The sequence below is a fragment of the Eurosta solidaginis genome, chromosome 3, assembly GCF_040869045.1.
Source record: "Eurosta solidaginis isolate ZX-2024a chromosome 3, ASM4086904v1, whole genome shotgun sequence".
NCBI lineage: Eukaryota > Metazoa > Arthropoda > Insecta > Diptera > Tephritidae > Eurosta > Eurosta solidaginis.
In genome coordinates this window covers 271,227,131-271,250,142 of record NC_090321.1, presented here as the reverse complement: position 1 = coordinate 271,250,142, position 23,012 = coordinate 271,227,131, and the positions used below count along the sequence as shown (strand labels likewise).

Sequence of the window (23,012 nt, the reverse complement as noted above, 5' to 3'; positions counted from 1 at the left end):
GTCAAACGACGCGTTCTGGCATCAGTATTAATAATCCGAAGGCGTAAAATAAAAATTTTAAGCCGTTCAAAAGATATTAACGAAAAACCGAAAAAGGCCCGCGGGTACGTCCTAAACCGGGGGTGGTATCCATAGTATTTTTGCGCAGAACACCTTTCTGCGTTGGCGGCCTTCGGCCGCGCTTATAAAAAAATACCCTGGGTGGGTCCAACACCGGTTTGGAGACCAAAACTACTTCTGCACAAAACACTTATGTCCACAATTTTTTGGTGGGTACGCAACTTTACCACAACAACATGAAAATCGCCAACTTCAACTGCAAATATCTCCAGACAGAGATACATTTTTTCGCATTACTACGCGGCTTTTGATATTTTTGGACACGTATTAGCAGTGTCATGACCCTCAACTAGACTTTTACCACAGAATACTGACGGCCAAAAAAAAAAATAAATCACAGAATTTTAAAGTTTACACAATTTCAAGTGTACACTTTTTTTTTTTTTGGACTTTAGAATTTAATGGTTAAAGCATTAAGCTTATTAAGTTCCAGGTGCAATTATAAGCTCACTTATTCCTGTTGGGAGTGCAAAACCACCACCGTGACTCCAAGACAGTAAAGCACTGCATCTCCCAACTCCGCCTAAACGTCCGAGGGAAACACCGAAGCCAACCTTGAGGCCTATTTTAATTTTCCACTCAACGCAAAAAGGCCCGAAAATTGACGTTGAGCCGAGAATGACACTGTATGACCGCTCACACGAAGAAGTGTACACTTTAAAAATCATAGTTAGTCGAGCCCCTGGGGCCCTATTCAGTAACTGTGAGTTTTAAAATGTACACTTTTTCGTCATATAATTTGTATGAACGAAAAATGTACATTTCAAAACTCATATACCGTCTTCCAGTGAGTTTTAGAGCTCCGGCTCACTCTCACTTCTCACGGGAATGCTCTGGATCATTGAGAGACTTGAAAAGCAGATGTCGTGAAATTTTCGCACACGTGAAATGTGATAGGCAGATGTCGCCGCTATTTTTCATTTAACTCATACGGCGAAAGGCTAAGCGGCAATATCTATTTTTAAAAAAGTAGGTTTATTAAAGGCCGCGTTGCCAACCTAAAAAGATATAATTAACAAATTATCTGGCTCAAAAATTGAACCAGACTTCTATCTGGATTTATCTGGCTCAAATCGTTGTTGTTGCATTTACATGCAAAATTATTTATCTGGCTCAGGATTTTGCCACCGGATGACGGCAATAGTTACTGAATAGGGCCCCTGGTGAGCGTGGCATGGGCTAAAGCAGGAGTCATTGGTGCCGTACGTCGTATCGCTGTAGTCGTATCCCTAACGTAATCAGCTGTTTATCGTTACGACGGTGAAGCGGCAATTACCCACCGACGTGTGCCGTACGTACGGACGTTTGTCGTACGAAACACGTTTGACCGAACCCTCAAGCCCGTAGGAATCAATGTGTGCGTCTGTATACATGTACATAACATATTTGTGTGTGTATTGTTTACAGATAAGCACTGTTGCCATTGACTATTTTGCATGCATGCTTATGGAAACATCAACTTTTTCCAATTTAATTTTTGATGTTGTAAAAGGCTGGAATTAGTATTAAATAAATATAAATAGATTACATATTTATAATCTGCACTATTACATAATTATTTCGAATTATTTTCACAATTTTTCAAACTTTAATTAGGTGTTTTTGCATGAAACTGCAAACGGTCAAATTTATCGTATATTAATTCCAGCCTTTTAAAACATGAAAAATTAAATTGGAAAAAGTTGATGTTTCCTTAAGCATGCATGCAAACTGGTCAATGGCAACAGTGCTTATCTGTAAACAATACAAACACAAAAATGGTATGTACATGTACACAGACGCACACATTGATTCCTATGGGCTTGAGGGTTCGTTCAAACGTGTTTCGTACGACAAACGTCCGTACGTACGGCACACGTCGATTGGTAACTGCCGCTTTAAGTAGTTGACGTATTTTGCATGCACAAATCACAAACAGGTGCGTGATTTGTGTTTCGCATGTGACAAGCGCCAATCAGTCAGCTGTAGTCGTGTCATCTTTGGTAGCCGTCACAATAAATTTAGTAATTTTTTATTATTGGTCAAACACAAAAGTGACAAAAATTCTAACTCTCCGAAGGACAAACGTATTTATCTACTTTACACGGGACAATGTCTCATGACGTAGAAATTGTGTCGGCATCACGGAAGTATCCTTTTGCGAAGATGCGCCTAGACAACACACATCGACTAGATGCCATAGAAGGACGGTTTACCTGCTCGCAGTGCAATCGATCTCGGAAATTCTATTGCTACAATTGCTATGTACCCGTTGGCAATGTTGGAGATTTCTTACCAAAAGTCCAAATACCTATTGACATCGATATCATAAAACATAAAAAGGAGATTGATGGTAAAAGTACATCTGCACATGCAGCTGTATTAGCAAGGGACCGTGTAAAGGTCTATTCATATCCTGACATGCCTGATTATTCGAAAATGGATGGTGTTGTACTTATATTTCCGAGTGTTAACAGTCTCACTGTTCCCCAACTCTTTAATCATCGCGTACGACTTAAAACCGAAAATAATTATGGCTTACCAAAGGGACATAATATTGGTACGATGTTGCGATGGCGTATAGATGAGGTGAAAGACGAACTTGCGGAAGGCGAAAAGAGTGCAGTGAAATTGTATACATATGATAATCTGCCTGTAAAACGTGCTATTTTTATTGATAGCACATGGAACCAGAGTCGTGGTATTTATAAGGATGCGCGTTTAAGAGATTTGCCTACCGTTGTTTTACAAAATCGTTACTCGCAATTTTGGAGACATCAGCGCGGTAGTCCGCGTTGGTACTTGGCAACTGTAGAAGCAGTTCATCAATTCTTGTTAGAAGTACATGTTAATGCTTGGGGTCTCAATCAACATTATCGTGGCCTAGATAATCTTGAAATAGGTACAGGTTTTTACCAAATAGCCACTTTAGTAAATTTTGATGCCGAAAGCGTAGAACGAGATGCCCCATATAATGGACATTATGATAATTTACTGTATTTTTTCGCTAATATGTACGATATAATTCATAAATACTATGATCATAATCAATTAAAAGCTTATCGCAGGCCGATTTGATTACTTTAGAATGTGAGTTTCAGTGGAAATCGTCTACCGGTATGCCCATTCGGAACAATACAAGGGACAGTATGGTGACATACCTACAAAATATAAATAAAAGTTTCACATAACTTTATTCTTGTAAAGGGCCCATTACTCATACTTAGCATATACTTGACTTCACTTACAGTTCGGTTAAATGAACATTGCTTGTTACTGATTACTCAAAACTTACCAACACTTGACTTAGAAGTCTGTAGAATTTGGATTTTCTATGTAAGTTCAAAGTGGCGTTTACATATTTAGATGTCATTTGTTTGTGTCTATTTCATTTTGACATTTTGTCACACAAATTGACACTTGTTTTTATTTTATTTATTAATTTTTACACTCATAAACTAATTGTAGTACTCAAAATTAACTTTGTATAAAAACCACCACTTTTTGTAGCAAATATTTCACAATAGGGGGACTCATGATAGCATATAAACTTATAAGGTGTAAAATTATATCCATTTACACACGCGGTTATATGAACGCACCTAGTAATACTCTTGATAAACTTGATTGTTTTCAGCTGTATTATTGCCAAAAAAATTGTTTTGATTGTTATACAAATTAAAAAATACCAAGATTAAGTGAAAAATTAAAACTAAAACGCCTTTACTTGCTGATGTTGGAGATTTCTGATGAAAATGCCGGCTGTAATGTCTGCAAGGTTGCATTCCTTTGAGTTTACCGCGTTTACACAATGAAATGATTTTTCATACAAAATTTGACAGCTCGTTTACGCACTAGATAAATTTATACGTTTACACACTTTATAAGGCATTTATACGGTTACATGAGTCCCCCTAATAAAATGACAGCTGATTATGATGCCAGATTGTATGCGCTAAGTGGAGTATAATCGTGGCTAAGTGGCCAAGTCAAGTCTATGATAAGTATCAGTAATGGGCCCTTAAATCTATGGACTAATGTCAAAATCGTACTGCGCCGGAAGCACAATGGCCTGAAGTTGATATATCAAATCGTATTAAAAAAAGAGCGGTAAAAAGATTAGGGGGACTCATGAAAGCATAAAAACTTATAAGGTGTAAAATTATATCCATTTACACACGCTGTTATATGAACGCACTCTTGATAAACTTGATTGTTTATCAGATGTATTATTGCCAAACAAAAATTTTTAAATTGTTATACAAATTAAAAAATGCCAAGATTAAGTGAAAAATCAAAACTAAAACGTCTTTACTAAGATATTCTTGTAAATAACTTGCTAATGTTGGAGATTTCTGATGAAAATGCCTGCTGTAATGTCTGCAAGGTTGCATTCCTTTGAGTTTACCGCGTTTACACAATGAAATGTGCGCGTAAATTTATACAAATTGTGTAAATGATTTTTCATACAAAATTTGACAGTTCGTTTACGCACTAGATAAATTTATACGTTTACACACTTTATAAGGCATTTATACGGTTACATGAGTCCCCCTATTGAATCAATTGAGTGTGCATTCTCTCAGCATTCTTTTAAAAATTTGTGATTTTTTGTTGCATATTATAAATCTCCATTCCTGAATGGCTTAAAATACTTTAACTCATAGTTAAAGTGTGGGTTGTTGTTGTTGTAGCGATAAGGTTGCTCCCCGAAGGCTTTGGGGAGTGTTATCGATGTGATGGTCCTTTGCCGGATACAGATCCGGTACGCTCCGGTACCATAGCACCATTAAGGTGCTAGCCCGCCATCTCGGAAACGATTTATGTGGCCACATTAAACCTTCAGGCCATTCCCTCCCTCCCCACCCCCAAGTTCCATGAGGAGCTTGGGGTCGCCAGAGCCTCGTCTGTTAGTGAAACAGGATTCGCCGCGGATAGGTGAGGTTGACAATTGGGTTTGGAGAAGCTATATATTGCGCTGGCAACCTGAAGCGTTGCGCTACACAGCCCCTTGAATCTGGTATTTTGGTCGCCTCTTACGACAGGCATACCTACCGCGGGTATATTCTGATCCCCTGACCTGCTGGGGGCTAAAGTGTGTGTGTTATTGAATGGTAAAATATAATTCAATATAGAGTGTGAATGTAAGAACCATTCCCAATCTTTAATGAATGTAAACTTGAAATGAATGTACACTTTTTCCATTCAGTACTAAATACTTTTTCCCCAAGGTTATTTTTTGTATACTTTCATTGCCATCAGATATGTTAAATCAAATTAGGAGTTGGGTCAATAGCAAAAATAGCCCCTTCTAATTATTCAAGTGGTTTAATATTTAAGAATTCATGAGCTTAACGCCGGCTTACAATTATTGAATATGAATTATTATGTTTGTTTAAGAGCAACTGAAAAGAAAGAAGCATTTACTGGTATATTGCGACGGTAGCATTTCGAAAACAAACAAACAAGTAGTTAATTATAAACCAGGAAAGTCTTAAATCATTTTCATGGTGTCCGAACATAAGACATACAAGAAATAGTACTTCATAGCAGATTTTGTATACATCGTAATTGTGTTGATTTTTTTAATTAATCGTGTGAGATCATAAAATGTTAGGCTCTTGTGAGTTGATTGGTTTCCTTTTTAGGTAAATCTCGCGGATAACTCGCTTACATAAAACCATAGGGCTCTTGTGATTATATAAAGTATTCAAAAGGCATGAAGATATAGTCGAATTTGGCTGAAACTTCGCAAAGACAATATATTACTTTCTTGCTATATGTCAAAATGTTACTACTTATTTCGCTATTGTTGTAAAATGGATTTTGTAAATGAACACATTGTGCATTGACCAAATAGAGTAAATTGTGGATATTTTTTATCGATAATGTAACAAAAACAGATACTTGAGTTTAAGTCATTTAAATATATCAAAGTACATAGGTCCATCGGCGATTTCGTTGGAGCTTCATAATTCCGAGAAATTCGATAAACATATGTACGTCTATTTCCATGGCATCGTCCCACGGTGATTCAGGCTTTTTCTATTCACCTGATTCACCTTCTCCGTTTTCCTTCATCTGTGCCACAAAAAAAAAAAAAAATGTTCCATTGGGAGAAACTCTTATTGACTGACTCCAAACTACAGTTTTTTACAGCTGATATTTTAACAGTGTTTGACGGAATATAAATATAGGACCCGAGTGGTTGAGAATAGTCTCTCTGCCTATTTGCACGGCAGTGGTAAAAGACTGGAATTGTTTTGGTTTAATTCTATCCTACTTGAGCAGATTTGTATATAAAGTTAATTTCCTTGCTATCAAAAAAGCTTCAACTACCTTAGAGCCTACTTTAAATGGCTGTAATTACAAACTATTGTGTTTAGAAGAATATTTTTCTTAGAAAATAGGATATTGCTATTGCAATTAACTCACAAACCAGTATAGATACAGTATTTGACCATATACCGTTAGGAAGAATATATGGAGGAACTTAAGAGCTTTTATAATGTATTGCCTTTTCTTCAATTGTTTAATCACCAATTGAGGACGTGCAAAAGTATGTTAATACTTTTTAATGCAGGCACATTGGCAACACTCATTTAGAACGATGACAATTTTCGGAACAGAGATGTTGAAATATTTGTGATTTGCTTTTTTTTATTATTAAATTTTTAGGAAAATTTCAATATGAATACTTTTCCAGTTAACTTCTTCGTACTTTATTGTCATTTAAATATGGAAAAAACTGGTCATCACGGACAATAATTAAATTTTCGTGGTGATATTATGAAGTGGCTTAATTAAATGCAACCATGTGATATTTGAGCGGGTTTTGTGCATGTACGACATTTTTCATAACTGATTGGTACTAGAAATGTGTGTGCACTCAGCAAAGCCTGCATTCATTTGAATGCTTATTCTGTGTTGAAAAATATTTGTGTTTCATTCAATTACTTCATTCTTGCTTCGAATGAGTTAAGGAGTGCAATCTTTTTTTCCACTACTGAATGAAGAATGGGTTGACTTTTAAGCCACATTCCTTAGCAAGGAATGAATGAATGAAGAGAAAGCATTCTTAAATCAATGATTGAAAACATAGTGTACCTATACAAGTGTGCCAGCTAAGCGATAAACGTCAAAACTACAAACAGCCTCGCTCACCTGATGCAAATCTCAGGTCTAGAGTTGCATTTTTGGTACACAAGAGTACTTCAAGCTGAGTTGCATTTGAGAGTTTAATAAAACTTTGTAGTATTTACAGATGAAATAGTTCCATATATTTCCGCGGAAATAAGAATACTTGAAGATTTGTAGCCTGCAACAATGCGGAAACATACGGAAAGCAAAATTTATTTAAATTAGAGTCAAAATATAAAGCGCCACACGTGTAACATGGAAAAATTTCACTTTTAAAGCTGTTTACACAAATGCATAAGGGCAAAATTATATAAACGCTTTGGTCGCTTCAAAGCAAAGAACGTACGGCGTTTCATTGTTTTTCGTCTTGCGTTGTCGAAGCGTAGGCACGCAACCAAAGCATTTATGTATGAGTGCCCAGAAACCTACATACCAAATTTCGTCAAGATACCTCAAAATTTACTCAAGTTATCGTGTTAACGGACGGACGGACATGGCTCAATCAAATTTTTTTTCAATACTGATGATTTTGATATATGGAAGTCTATATCTATCTCGATTCCTTTATACCTGTACAACCAACCGTCATCCAATCAAAGTTATTATACTCTATGAGCTCTGCTCAACTGAGTATAAAAGAAACTAACGAAATACAAGAAAAATACAACGTAGTCCATTAAAAACAAACAAGCCAGTTTGTATTTCGATAGGGTTTTTTGACATTAGGATGTTTTTATCTATTTTTTCTGACTTCGTACATAAAAATATAACTAAATTCAAAGTGTAAATTGTGTGTGCAAATGAGTTTTCAATAAGTGTACATTTTTCAGTTTTTCATAGTTAAGGAATTGACCTCCATAATCTTGTGTTACACAAATATAATGAACTTGGGTACAGAAATTCAAATTAATAAGTTTTTCACAATAATTTGAAAAACTCTACGTTTTCTCTGCTTTTTACACTTAAAGGAGTAACCCTCCATAATAAATTAAACTTTTAATGAAAATCAATAACCCTGAACTGAACACTTTTCGCCATGATATAAAATTAAAATGCTGTGGAACAGGAGCAACACTTTTGTGACTACATAAACCCTGTTTCAATCTTTTACGTCTCTGCGCAGAACCCTAATTGACCGTTTTCAACCGAAACAACAATGGCAACCCAGATTTTCCCGTTATGCTCACTTAAGCGAGTGCCTGTCAGAAAGAAGTCAACACACTTGTACCTGTACACTATGATTGAAAATTTCAAATGATTGCACAGTTTTACCGCTCTGATTAAAAAAGTACAACTCAGCTCTCGCCGTGCTGCCACCTTGTACAGCTCCGGCATGGATATGCCTTGTAAAATTTTTTTAAAAATCGAAATACCAATAATGTGTTGCAACAGGTGTTTAATTATAATCAATTGGGCAAGGAGCTAAGAAGACACCAAATTTGGCTTAAGGCTCAATGGTCTAGCAAAGTTGACATAAGCTGTGTTTATATGCATTGTGAATCAAACTAATGCCCGGTTTTTCAGTGAGAGTTTAAACTTCAGTTAAAGTTGACTAGAGTTTAACCTTACCACTTTGTTCGATAACATGAAATGTTGTTGCTCATCTCAGCTTAAGCGGCCAAAGTGGCAACCCTTCAAAAAACAGGAGTACTCCATAAATAATGTAAGGAATACTCCTTTGGTGGTATAGGACTGCTCCAAATTTAATCTGTATTCATACAAAAAATGTGCTCCAATTAACATTGCGATGTCCTAGGAGAGGAGTAGGTGATCCCACTCTCGCTTTATTTGTGAGTATTCCATAGAGTACATACGTGAGAGTACTTTGCAAAGTACTTTTACTGTTGTACTCCATGGAGCACCCACAGAGGATCATATGCCAAAGTACTAAAGAGGAATTGTGTCGGAAAGAATTATTGAAGTGAATTTAATTTAAAATTAAAGTAAATGAAGAGGGGCAATACAACTTTTATATTTTATACTACGAATATTCTTATGTTATTTAGCATTTGCGTGAATAAAGAAACTAATATTTCTCTATACATAAAACCAGTGCGCTGTTGCATTTTATCAGAGTTGCCAAAGTAAAATTTTATTATTAGTTATTTGCATGCAATATTTTACTTTTGGCAACTCTGTTCGATCGTCATGGTGTCGTGATCACTGTCGTTAAAAAACGAGCAATGATCGGCTGATGGTGGTCCGCAAACGCATTGCAAAGGAGTATTGTTAAAGTACTCCAACATGAAGAAAATGGAACACGAATCCAACAATTTTTGCAGGGTTGTGTCGGAAAGAATTATCGGAGTGAATTTAATTTAAAATGAAAGTAAATGAAGAGGGGCAATACAACTCTTATATTTTTTACTACGAATATTCTTATTTTATTTAGCATTTGCGTGAATAAAGAAGCTAATATTTCTCTATACTATAGTATGTATACATAAAACCAGTGCGCATTTTATCAGAGTTGCCATAGTAAAATTTTATTATCAGTTATTTGTATGCAATATTTTACTTTTGGCAACTCTGTTCGATCGTCATGGTGTCGTGATCACGGTCGTTAAAAAACGAGCAATGATCGGCTGATGGTGATCCGCAAACGCATTGCAAAGGAATATTGTTAGAGTACTCCAACATGAAGAAAATGGAACACGTAATCCAACAATTTTTGCAGAGGGAAGGTTAAACTCTAGTCTACTATAACTGTAGTTTAAACTCGCACTGATAAGCCGGGATTAAGTGTGTTATCTTATCTGTCAACTGCCTAACAGGATGTTCAATATGGCTACTTTTTAGCGTTTTGACAGGGTGTTCAATATGGCGGCACATAGGGCCGGCTATCTTCAGCGGGTGATAGAAAGAGATACAGAATGAGACAGCGATAGTAAATTACAAATAAGGTGATCCAATCACTTTGGAATTTTTACGTCTATGCAGAAGGTATCACACTTAGTTTGATTCATAATGTTTATATGGACTGCTAAGCGTCAAACTTTAAATACACCTCTGAAATTGCTGCGCATAAAATTAGTACTAGTAAATTTCAATACGCATTATAATCATATGTAACTGAAATATGTGTCTATGTTTCACCCTCTACACTAATTCTATGTATTCTATGCGTGTCTACTATTCATCGCAACTGATTCAGCTATATGTTATACATTATGGCCACCAGAGGTTTGTGTCTCCGATTTTAGGTACACCCTGTTTTGTAGCTAGTTATTTAACCACTGCCGCTACATCGGTCTCGTAAGCATTATCTAAGCGAGGATAAGCGTTTTTTTTTACGGGCAAACGTAAACCGTATACGCTTGTAAAAAGACAGGGCTATAGTCATAACGCCATAGTCATAACCATATTTGTACTAACCCATATCAACTGGCATCAGTTATTGCTGCCTTAAGCTAAAAATCGTGAAGTTTTTATAAAAATGAAGAAAACGCAATAAATTACAAGCATATACCACAAAAAATGAGTCTCTTAGTCAAAATGTGTTGACTTTAATAATAAATAAATAAAAAAAAAAACAAGATTCAATGTTCGATTCGAGCTCAAGGCCAGACAATTATTTTTTTTTCTAATGATAATTATTGTTATTTTTTAATTTTTCTAAATTTGAAAAATTGTATTTTGTTTTTGGAATAGTAAGTAGAAATTTTTTCAGACAACCTGCTATAGCTGCGCAGATAGATCCATTTCGAAGGGTGCTAAGCCTTCATCATCAATGTGCTTTAGGCACGCTGCGCTAACCATTTAACTATACAGCGGGGGTTTTTTTGACTGGCAAATTGCTACTTCTATTCCTTTTTACCAACCATATTTATTCAGTGTTGCGCCATCTGTTGCAAATCACTGATAATGCTGGATTTGATTATTGTCAATTACTTTGTTTGACATTCCCAAGTGCTCATGGTTTATTAGCAATTGTTTTTGTTTTTATCGGCCTATTGATAAATGATTCAGGGTTCGATTCGAGCTCAAGGCCAGAAAAATACTTTTTTTCTAATGATAATTATTGTTATTCTTTAATTTTTCTAAATTTGAAAAATTGTATTTTGTTTTTGGAATAGTAAGTAGACATTTTTCAGACAACCTGCCATAGCTGCGCAGATAGATCCATTTCGAAGGGTGCTAAGCCTTCATCATCAGTACGCTTTATGCCCGCTGCGCTAACCATTTAGCTATACAGCGGTGGTTTGTTTGACTGGCAAATTGCTACTTCTATCAAAGAGGATAAATACAATAAGAGCCGTCACTCGTTACTTTTTTGGCATTTATTCGATGTATACTGAGAGGTAGTCGCTACTTTTTTTTTGGGCGAGATGTTTATAAATGTCTTCTATACATTTTCGTGGGGTATTTGTGTTTATTTTTCGACTGTATTTAATTCTTTTGTTTAATTCTCTTTCCAAAAATCACAGTTGTTACGGTCTGCCGCTACGGTCTACGGCTACGATCCACTTGGGAGCGTGTTCACGCGAACATACCTAGCGATGTGGCGAAAGTTGCGATAAAAAAATATCAAAAACGAGGAAAAGACAGACCGGCCATGACTAGCAAAAAAATTGGATGCGTTTCCGGGGCTTAAAAACGAAAGGTGGAAAAATTTTTGTGAAGCTAAAAATATAGAAGACATCCATATTTCCTTTTTGCTTCACGACAACGCAAACGAAGAAATATTAGAAAAGCTACATTCACCGAAACAAATAAAGAAAAGAAGCGACATTTAAAGCCGACAGCCGTGAAAAACCACCAATACTGACTGGTAAAAGTGCCCCTATTAATTGCACACTGCTTGCCGTTTAACTGAGTCCCACATTCTTATCGACCAACTACCCGGTCAGCACATTGGTAAAAAAAGTGTTGTAAATAATTTTACGCCCTTAAATTGTGGCGAAGCTTTTAACCAGTATCGAACAGTTTGGAATCTTCCGCTTTTTTTTGCAATTTCCTGCGGACCAAAAAGGACATTTAAGAAACATTTAACGAATCTTGCTGATACGGCAGCATCGACAAGTCCGAATCCAAATAACAACCTTTTAGTAGTACAGGGTCAAGCGAATTACTAGAAGACTCTTAAACCAACACCTCCGCCTCCAGGGCCAGCAGTACGCTGCAGCGTAATACAACGAACACCCAATTAGCACCAAGTCATCCAGGTCGTAAAAGTCAACACGAAGTTTTTATTGTCACCAGGTTCACCCGATCACCTCGAACCACGAGCTCAACAACCACCAGGCGGTACCACCGACCCCAATACTACTAGCGCATCCTTATTAGCTGCGTTCATACCGGCTATAACAATACTAGCGCAACCCTTATCAGCTACGACCAGATGGGCTACAATAAACCAGCTACAATGACAATCACAGGGCAGCGAATATAGGCCTGCGGCCATTCCAATTGCGATAACGAACATCAGCGGGTAAGCGGTGAGTTCGTTCCAATACTGAACTAAAATTATGTATTTGTAGCCTTAAACTTGTCTTTTAAAATTATATTTTTGACTTCGCAACATTATATAATGTCAATATACCAACATACTCAAGTTTAAGGCTATCCCCCTAGTGTAGAATTAAAGCGAATGTGAATACGAATGCAATATGCACAATGACCAAAGGAAATGAAAAGTTTAGAAAAAAAAAAAGCAATTCTTGTTGTACGTTCAAAATTGTTGCAAAAAAATTACCCAACAAAAAACCAAAGCATATTTTAATGGTCATAGGTGTGCAATTTATACTGCCTGTGAAACAAAAAAAAAAAGTGTTTCAGGTATTAAAAATTTGCTTTGCGTTACGGTATAATTTTACCATTACATTTTTTTTTAATTGATGCAATCGTTGCGAATACGATTTTGGAATGAGCAAAAGTGTTGACATTGTTTCGGTAAGGAATAAAGTTTTATTGGTAATTCAAGTTCAGTTGCATTATCAGCTAAAATGCATTAAATCTATATTAATAGACGCAAATAACAAGTAATGCGGATTAGCTTGCATTATCAAAACAAAAACTTCTTTTGTATACATTTTTTGTTGACTGAGTTGAACTAAGCCCGAAACAATACCAACCCTGACTGTTACATGTAAAACAGATTACGTTTCACTTGAACAAGTAAAACGATCTCATTAATTGTACTATAAGTTTAAAAGGTTCATGCTTTACCTGAACCTGTAAAACAATTTCGTTGAGTTCACAATAAATTTAAAAGTTCACGTTCTACCTGAACAGGTGTATGACTCCCGTAATTTTTCCATGAATTTAAAAGCATACGTTTTACTTGAACTTGTGAAACAATATTTTTTTGAGGGGTAGGATTTACCCCAAGTTTAGTCCTAGTTGCGTTTATAATAAATTTCCTAGTGCATAGTACATATTAATGTCATTATACTATGTGTAATACCAAATCGATGTTCTGTTAAACTCAAAGTAAATCTAATACAACAACCTATTAATTTTGTAAGGGGGCCCCAATTATCAGAAGTTGTATCCAAACTGTACAGCCCTAAGATAGGTTTGTAAAAAAAAAAAAAGAGAAAAGGGCATTTAACCAAATTTCTACAAAAAAAAAAAATGATTTTTTTTATTACACATATAGTATAGTAGATTATAAAACAAATTAATTATCATTACTTTCAATGGACCGTCGCAAAACTTACAAAAAGGAATAGAGTTCCTCTTCAATTAGGCACGCATTTTCGATTGCTATATTTTTTTTTATAAAATTATTTATAAGCATAAATATATTCAGAAACCTTGCAGTAAGAAAAGAAAAAGAAAAGCTATGTTAGCAATAATGAATATTGAATAAATTTGTTAACAATATGGGAATGCTGGCGTCACCATTCATTTAGAAGGCACGTAGGGTGAACAGGTAAGGGGCCACCGGAATTTTAGGTGCGACGGTGGCCATGGATTTTGAGGGTAGGCATAGCACCGGGCGTCGCAACACCACCCGCGGCGCCCCTCTATATATTCGGCCCTTTTTGTTTATTTTCCTTTTGGTTCTTTTATTTTATTTTCAGCAGTGTTTTTTGAATTTTGATTTCAGAGTAGTAACCGGTCATGTCCGGTTCGGTAATTTTTTTTTGCGTCAGTTTATTTTGAATTTTTTGAATTTAGATTTTGAATGCTGTAATGGGGCCCTAAGCTCAAGCCAAAGAATCTCAACACATCAAATCAGTCAGCTGATGTTTCACTTTTGTAACATTCCTATCGTGCATAATGCAACCGTGCATGCAAAAATAGAGAGAGATAATTTTCCATTTTTTCGTGTGAGCGGTCAAGTTTTTTGGTTAACGCTTAAATTATAAAGAAGTTCTATTAAATTGTACTGGGGAAAAAGCCCCATTGAAAACCGATAAGACAAATACAATTTGTAAAGTTTATAACTTTGAGCGTGATTAAATCCACAGTTTTATTAAAACCAAACCAACATTCTTTTAATGTGGAAATGGGCGCAGTACCCGAACAACGCGACTAGTTCGCAACATTCTCCAACAACTAAAGGTGGAACCTTGGATCCGTTCCTGAAAACTACCGTGCATCTTCTCCTGCATTCTTCGCAACTTCTGGTTGGTAAGCAATTACAATTCATCTATAAAATAAGGGTATTACATGGCGACCGTGCGGCGCGGGCCAGCCGCTAGTGAAATTTAATTCGGAGCACAAAATAAAAGGGGCATCCATACACGTGGGCGTTCGCGCAGAAAAACGACAACGAGGTATGCCTCGTAGACACAAAATGGCGTCGTATGCCACCATTTCTCAATTTTTAAACCCACGCTGCCACCGATAAGCCGCCTATTCTAAATAATATCAATTTCATCTATCGTGCTGCATCGCACCCATCATTAATTGAAATTTCAACATCATCATTCATTACTGTTGTACTTAGTACCAGCGTCCAGTAGCAATCACGCATATTTTATATGGCTTACATTTCGGCATTCCAACAAGCAATCTTCACTTGCGACACTGCTCCACCGACGTATCTCTATACGTACACAGTTTACGTACATGTTTTACATATAATAAATATAGATATATAATATATTCCTAAATTGCATATTCATATATTTTTATAAAATTATGTACGGTAATATTTTTTTTTTCATGCAACACATTCATGTGTTTCAAATTGCATATGTCACGTGGACATCCTATTATATGTTAGCCTCTTTGGTAAGAAAAAAATGCATAAATTTTTACAGGTCATTGTGCAAACTGTACTTTGCGGAATTTGGTAATCCCAACATATAACATGTCTTAAATATTATTGTGGTTTTGCATATAACTATAATTGCCAACTCGGGACACCTTTTCGATTTATTGCGTTTTAACCTACTTTATATAATTCTCGTTCCAATTTTCTCATCCATTTGAGATTTTTCCTTTCGACCACGCGTTCCTCATAACGCCTTTCACGTATTTTACGTGGGTATGTCAATAAAATAAATTTTGAATATTCAGAATGTGTAAGTTTTTTTTTTACAACCGGTATCCGCCCTGAAATTCATTAGACCATAAATCAATCAAATCTGAACATTTTGTCTTCATATTATCGGTAAATAATCATTTTCATTTTAAATGCATTTTTTGAGTTTAAGTCCAAAACTGTATTTTATTATATCATCCAAGTAGACATAATTCACAATTGCCACGGATAATAAACGGCGACAGCCTTATTAATCCATACTTAATAAACTAATACAAGGTGAGATTTTTTTTTTTATAAACGATGGTTTGTTAAAAACCAATTGAGATTTTTTTGAATAAAGCGGTGCGTCCGTGATTTCATCTTGAGACTTTTAACAATTAATAAACATACTTTTGCGCAAAGTTTAAATTCCATTACACTCTAAATATTTTTCATACAAGTTTACTGCAGTTTCAATTAAATATTCTAATCAATTGTTAAATATTTCTTTACAAATTTTTTTCTTCTTTTCCCTCAACACTTCACCTTCAAATATAAATTCAGCATTCAAACAAGTGCTTTAGTAATTTCATATGTACAACCTTAGAAGTGGTAGACAATTGCAAAAAAATTCAGATTCAGAATCCGATTCAGATAAATCAGGCTCAAGCTACGAAAGTTTAGCTTCATCTTCGACCGAAAAAGTCACAAACCAGGAAAATAGATTTTCTTTATCAACAGATTTTCCAGGTTTCGAAAATTCTTCCATTAAAAATTCAACTTCTAATTTAGTTTCAAATCTTAACGATTCAAATAGTGAAATTTTAACTTCTTCTACTTTAAAACAAGATCCTAACGATCCAAATAGTGCAAACTTAGTTAACCCTTCTTTTAACGTAAACCCAGATCTTAACGATCTAATTAGTACAAACGTTGCCTCATCTTCTGCTAATTCAGCTCCAGATCTTAACGATCAAATCATGGCAACTCCAGAGGAAAAGAGAATTTTTATTAACACATGTGCTAATTCTATTAGAGAAAACTACAGTGGTGATCCACTGGCACTTGATTCTTTTATAGACAAAATTGAATTACTCGAACAATTCGCTACTGCAGATTTAACCAATACTTTTATAGCGTTCTTGAAATCAAAATTAGAGGGTAAAGCTCGTGAAGCAATACCAACACAAGTAGCTTCAGTCAACGAAATTAAAACAGCTCTACGTAATAGGATCAAACCAGACAACTCGAAAGTTGTAGCAGGGAGAATTGCAGCGTTGCACGTTAGCGATAATAACTATACAGACTTTGCCAAAAAAGTAGAAGATTTAGCTGACTCACTTGAGCGGTCTCTTATTATTGAAGGGATCACTCAAACGAAAGCTCATGAAATGGCAGTCGAACAAACTGTTAACGTGTGTCGTCTAAATGCAAAATCCAATTTAGTAAAAACCATTTTAGCCTCAACGGCATTTACTGATCCGAAGGACGTAGTAGCAAAATTAATTGTAGAACAAAACAATGAAGTAACTGAGCGTCAGGTTTTAGCTTTTCGATCACGTGGTAACAGTACATTTAGAAATTCACGTGGTAGTTATCGAAGTTTTTACCCAAACCGCGGCTATACTGGTTATAGAAATAATAACAGTTCATTTTCACACAACAGTAATTATAACGGTAATAATAATCAAAGATACAGGAATTATCACGGAAATAGATATCAAAATAATAATGCGCGTCCAAATACCAACTCTAATCCAAACAATAGTAACAATAGAAACAGCAATTCGAGATCAGCCAATGGTAGAGGTCGAAACGCAAACGTTCGCGCTTTAAACGCCAGTGCCCCTCAGGAGCGAACACTGAGGGAGGACGAATTAAGCGAGTAAGCGAACTTCCCTCACCAATAGCCATCTATTGTTTAAATTTAAATTACTCTGATTTTATAGAATTACAACTAAACGAGTCACAAAAATTTTGTTCTTTCCTAGTAGACACTCAAGCCGACATTTCCTTAATAAAAATATCATGTCTAGACAGAAATATCTCCTTAAATACGAACGACATTATTAACATTACCGGAGTCACTTCTAATTCAGTTTCTACTTTAGGTAAAATTACCGCAAATTTTTCAAACTTTTCCATTAAACATACTTTACACGTAGTAAATGAAGACTTTAATATTCCATCCGATGGCATACTGGGTAAAGATTTTCTGAAAATTAACAAATGCATTATTAATTATGAAAGAAATAGTATTTCCTTTTGGGTAGGTAATGAAAAAGTCGCGATACCAATCCTACACGGAACAGAAAGCGACAGTTGTATCATTCCACCAAGATTCGAAATATTCAGACTTTTTGATTTAGGAAATTCACCCGAGCCACTTTTCGTGGACTCGCAGGAAATTGAAAAAGGTGTTTTCACAGCTAGGTGCATTGTTAATTGCAGTAACCCAATTATTAAAGTTATAAATACCACGGATGATATAAAGTGTGTCAAAAGAAAAAGTATTAGGACAGAAAAACTTTCGAACTATAATGTTTATACAATTAACAAGACAGAAACAGAAGACAAACGTACGAAAAAACTAACTTCGATTTTAAAAAATCAAATACCTCAACATGCTCATAGTAAACTAATTGACCTTTGCATAGATTATGCCGACATTTTCGCTCTCGACACGGACAAAATGACTTTAAATAACTTTTACGAGCAAAAACTAAGATTGAAAGACAACGATCCGGTATATGTTAAAAACTATAGATTGCCATATTCTCAACGCGAAGAAATAAATCGCCAAGTAAATAAATTATTAGACAACGATTTGATTGAACCTAGTTATTCGAATTACAATAGTCCTTTGATTGTAGTCCCAAAGAAAGATACTAATGGTCAAAAAGCATATCGTATGTGCGTAGATTTTCGCGCAGTAAACAAAAAACTCATTGCTGATAAATTCCCACTAGCTAGAGTTGACGATATTTTAGACAATCTCGGTAGAGCAAAATATTTTTCCACATTAGATCTTTTTTCAGGATTTCATCAAATCCCCTTGCATCCTGACTCTCGTGACATTACGTCATTCAGCACTGATCGTGGCGCATTTAGATGGAAAGTGCTTCCATTCGGCTTAAATATAGCACCAAACTCATTTTCGCGAATGATGACCATAGCTTTTTCGGGTATACCACCCAATGTCGCATTTTTGTACGTCGACGATATTATCGTCATAGGGTGTAGCGAAGCACACCACATTAAAAATCTTTCAAAAGTCTTCGATACTTGTAGATCTTTTAATCTCAAACTTAACCCAAATAAATGCAACTTTTTACGACCAGAAGTCACATTTTTAGGTCATAAATGCTCAGCTAAAGGTTTGTTGCCAGACGACTCTAAAATAAACGCAATTAAAAAGTATACGAAACCGACTGACAAAGACGCGGTACGACGATTCGTCGCGTTTGCAAATTATTATAGACGGTTTATACCCAATTTTGCGTCTCTGGCATCGCCTCTAAACCGATTAAGCAGAAAAAGAGTTGAATTTGTATGGGATGTAGAGTGCGAAAGAGCATTTTTATCTTTGAAAGCAGCGTTACTTTCACCAAAATTACTTCAATATCCAGATTTTACTAAACAATTCATTATTACAGTTGATGCTTCCACAACTGGATGTGGCGCTATTTTAAGTCAAGAACAGCAAGGTAGTGATTTACCAATTTGTTTCGCTTCTAAAGCATTTAATAAAGCAGAACAGAAAAAACCTATTATAGAATTAGAGCTTTTAGCTATTTACTTTGCAATCAAGCAATTTCGACCATACCTTTATGGCACCCATTTCATTGTAAAATCAGATCATAGACCTCTAGTATACTTATTCAACATGAAAGACCCATCTTCAAAACTTTCAAGAATAAGACTGGAACTATCTGAATATAACTTTACTATTGTATATATAAAAGGTAAATCAAACGTTTGTGCTGATGCACTATCGCGTATAACAATCGATGAGATTAAAGAAGCTAATAAACAAATTTTGGCAGTACAGACAAGAGCCATGACAAAAAAGGCAAACGACAAAAATTTACATAGGAAAACAGACAAAAACGACGAAAAACAACTTACTTTACATGTCTACGACAAATTTTCATTTAATTTTTCGAAAAAAGTCCCACGAATAAGATCTGCAATTACGTACGATAAAAATAATAAAACAACAAATTTAAGAATTTTTGCGCATATTAAACATAAGAAACTCGAGTTACTTAGTTTTGAGCTTGTTAACGAAATAATGACTTTAGAGAAATTATTTTCGAGGCTTGAATCAGAAGCCGGCAAACACAAAATTAAGCAGATTGAATGGCCTAAAAACGATATTATGTTCGAACATTATACAATTACGAATTTTAAAAATATTGGAAATAAAATTTTAAAATCATTAGAAATTATACTAACAGATCCAGTGGAGACAGTAACAGACGAAGATACAAAATTAAAACTTATGAAAATTTACCATAATGATCCCATTTCCGGTGGACATTGCGGAATGAAAAGACTTTACGCAAAATTGCGAACAAAATTTTATTGGAAGAACATGACTCGCGATATATCGAAATATATCAAAAATTGTAAGGATTGTCTGTTGAACAAGGTTAAACCTAAAACAAAAGAAAAACTTGTTTTAACACCAACTCCTTGTAAACCATTTGATATACTAACACAATAGGACCCCTACCTGAGTCCAAATATGGTAACAAGTTCGCACTTACCATGATTTGCGACATGACTAAATATCTGGTAACAGTCGCTGTACCGGACAAATCGGCAAAAACAATCGCTTCAGCTATTTTTGAAGGATTCATTTTAATTTACGGCACAATGAATGCCATAAAATCAGATTTAGGTACTGAATTTAAAAACGAATTATTTGAAGAATTAACTAAACTTTTAAATATTCAACATAATTTTTCAACTGCATACCATCATGAAACTGTTGGAACGATCGAACGTAATCATAGAGTCTTTAATGAATACTTACGTGCATATTTGAAAGATACGTTATCTGATTGGGATGTTTATTTAAAATACTTTACTTTCCTACACAATACTACGAGTAGCACAGTTTTCGACAATCAATTTTCGCCTTTCGAGTTAGTTTTTGGGAAAAAGGCAACTTTGCCAAATGAATTAAGTAAAGAAAAAATTGACCCGATCTATAACGTCGAAAACTATGCCAAAGAAGTTAAGTTTAGGATGTAGAAAACGCACAAAATAGCACAAAACCTAATTAATAAAAATAAATTACAAAGTAAAAATCTATATGATAAAACTGCACGACCTTTAATTATAAAAATCGGAGATAAAGTAATTTTACAGAAAGAACCCCACCACAAACACGAGAATATATATCAAGGTCCGTTTACTATAACTAAAATCAACGAACCTAATGTAACTATTTGTGATGAAGTTACGAGAAAAGAAAAAATTGTACACAAAAATAGAATTACTAAAATACATTAATAACTACTTGTTTATATTATATTCATATATTAATATTCTTTTCAAACAGCCAAGAAGGCAGAACAAAAATAATACAATTACAAACATAATACAAATTCAAATGTAAAACAAAAAATTACAAAATTAGATGTAAAACAAAAAAAAAACAAAAAAAAACGATAATGAAATAAATCATTCTAAAACTTTACATACACATACCTATTAAAACATATTCCTAATATTTGCATATTGCATTGTATAAAGAAATTTAATTATCACTCATTAAAATTATTTTACATATAAAATATTAAATAAATTTAATAATATTGTATAAATAAACTTAATTATCGTTAAGTATTTTACATATAAACTAATTTCATAAACTGCAAATTGAAACATAAGCTGATAAATATTAGATTTTCATCATTTAAAATATTCCCATTTTACTTTTTCGTAAACTTTGAGCAAAAAAGAAGTCGACAGACTTGATCACCCTGTCGACTCCTTTTTTTCAAAGGAGGGTGATGTAATGGGGCCCTAAGCTCAAGCCAAAGAATCTCAACACATCAAATCAGTCAGCTGATGTTTCACTTTTGTAACATTCCTATCGTGCATAATGCAACCGTGCATGCAAAAATAGAGAGAGATAATTTTCCATTTTTTCGTGTGAGCGGTCAAGTTTTTTGGTTAACGCTTAAATTATAAAGAAGTTCTATTAAATTGTACTGGGGAAAAAGCCCCATTGAAAACCGATAAGACAAATACAATTTGTAAAGTTTATAACTTTAAGCGTGATTAAATCCACAGTTTTATTAAAACCAAACCAACATTCTTTTAATGTGGAAATGGGCGCAGTACCCGAACAACGCGACTAGTTCGCAACATTCTCCAACAACTAAAGGTGGAACCTTGGATCCGTTCCTGAAAACTACCGTGCATCTTCTCCTGCATTCTTCGCAACTTCTGGTTGGTAAGCAATTACAATTCATCTATAAAATAAGGGTTTTACAATGCCAACGGTCTGTCCATGACATCCGGTTCGGCCGGATGTTGTTTTATTTTGAATTTCAAGCGTTTTGAGTCGGTCTCTGCGCTTTTTGACAGCTAGTTTTGATAGGCATGATAGGATTTTTTTTCTGTTTATGGCGCAGGAACAGTAAGGTTGGCAAGGACCCGCCCCAGCCGACAATGACTAACCACTGTGCACCACAAAATCATGCCGACCGCCTTCCTTACTGCTTCCATAGTAAATGCGATTCCATAACACAGTTGCACAAGGGGCCTACACGGCATGGATAAATACGAGACAATTAAAAATGTCCCTCTCAGAAAACATTCGGCATCAATTTTTTCAATTTCCAGCGAGATACTAGCCACAAAATAACGAGTGACGGCTCTTGTTGTATTTATCCTCTTTGCTTCTATTCCTTTTTACCAATTATATTTATTCAGTGTTGCGCCATCTGTTGCAAATCACTGATAATGCTGGATTTGTTTATTGTCAATTACTTTGTTTTACATTCCCAAGTGCTCACGGTTTATTACCAATTGTTTTTGTTTTTATCGGCCTATTGATAAATGATTCACGGTTCGATTCGAGCTCAAGGCCAGAACAATAATTTTTTTCTAATAGGAATTATTGTTATTTTTTAATTTTTTTAAATTTGAAAAATTGTATTTTGTATACAAATTTAGAAAAATTAAAAAATAACAATAATTATCATTAGAAAAAAATTATTGTTCTGACCTTGAGCTCGAATCGAACCTTGAATTATTTATCAATAACAAAAACAATTGTTCAAAAAAAAAATAAATAAAAAAGAAACGTATCCAAACAATAAATAAAATC

The 23,012-nt window shown here is 34.9% G+C and overlaps 1 protein-coding gene across 1 annotated transcript; it reads left to right on the top strand.

The window, feature by feature from the left end:
• The first annotated feature begins 2,071 nt into the window (after positions 1–2,071).
• LOC137245581 (tRNA-uridine aminocarboxypropyltransferase 1) lies at positions 2,072–3,188 on the top strand. The gene has a single exon (XM_067776482.1). It carries the CDS (start codon positions 2,212–2,214, stop codon positions 3,175–3,177), a length of 966 nt encoding a protein of 321 aa, XP_067632583.1. The 5' UTR covers positions 2,072–2,211; the 3' UTR covers positions 3,178–3,188.
• Positions 3,189–23,012: the final 19,824 nt, after the last annotated feature.

Excerpts from the sequence above, each read along its gene's own strand:
- LOC137245581 (XM_067776482.1), top strand. The coding sequence starts at position 2,212 with ATGTCTCATGACGTAGAAATTGTGTCGGCATCACGGAAGTATCCTTTT.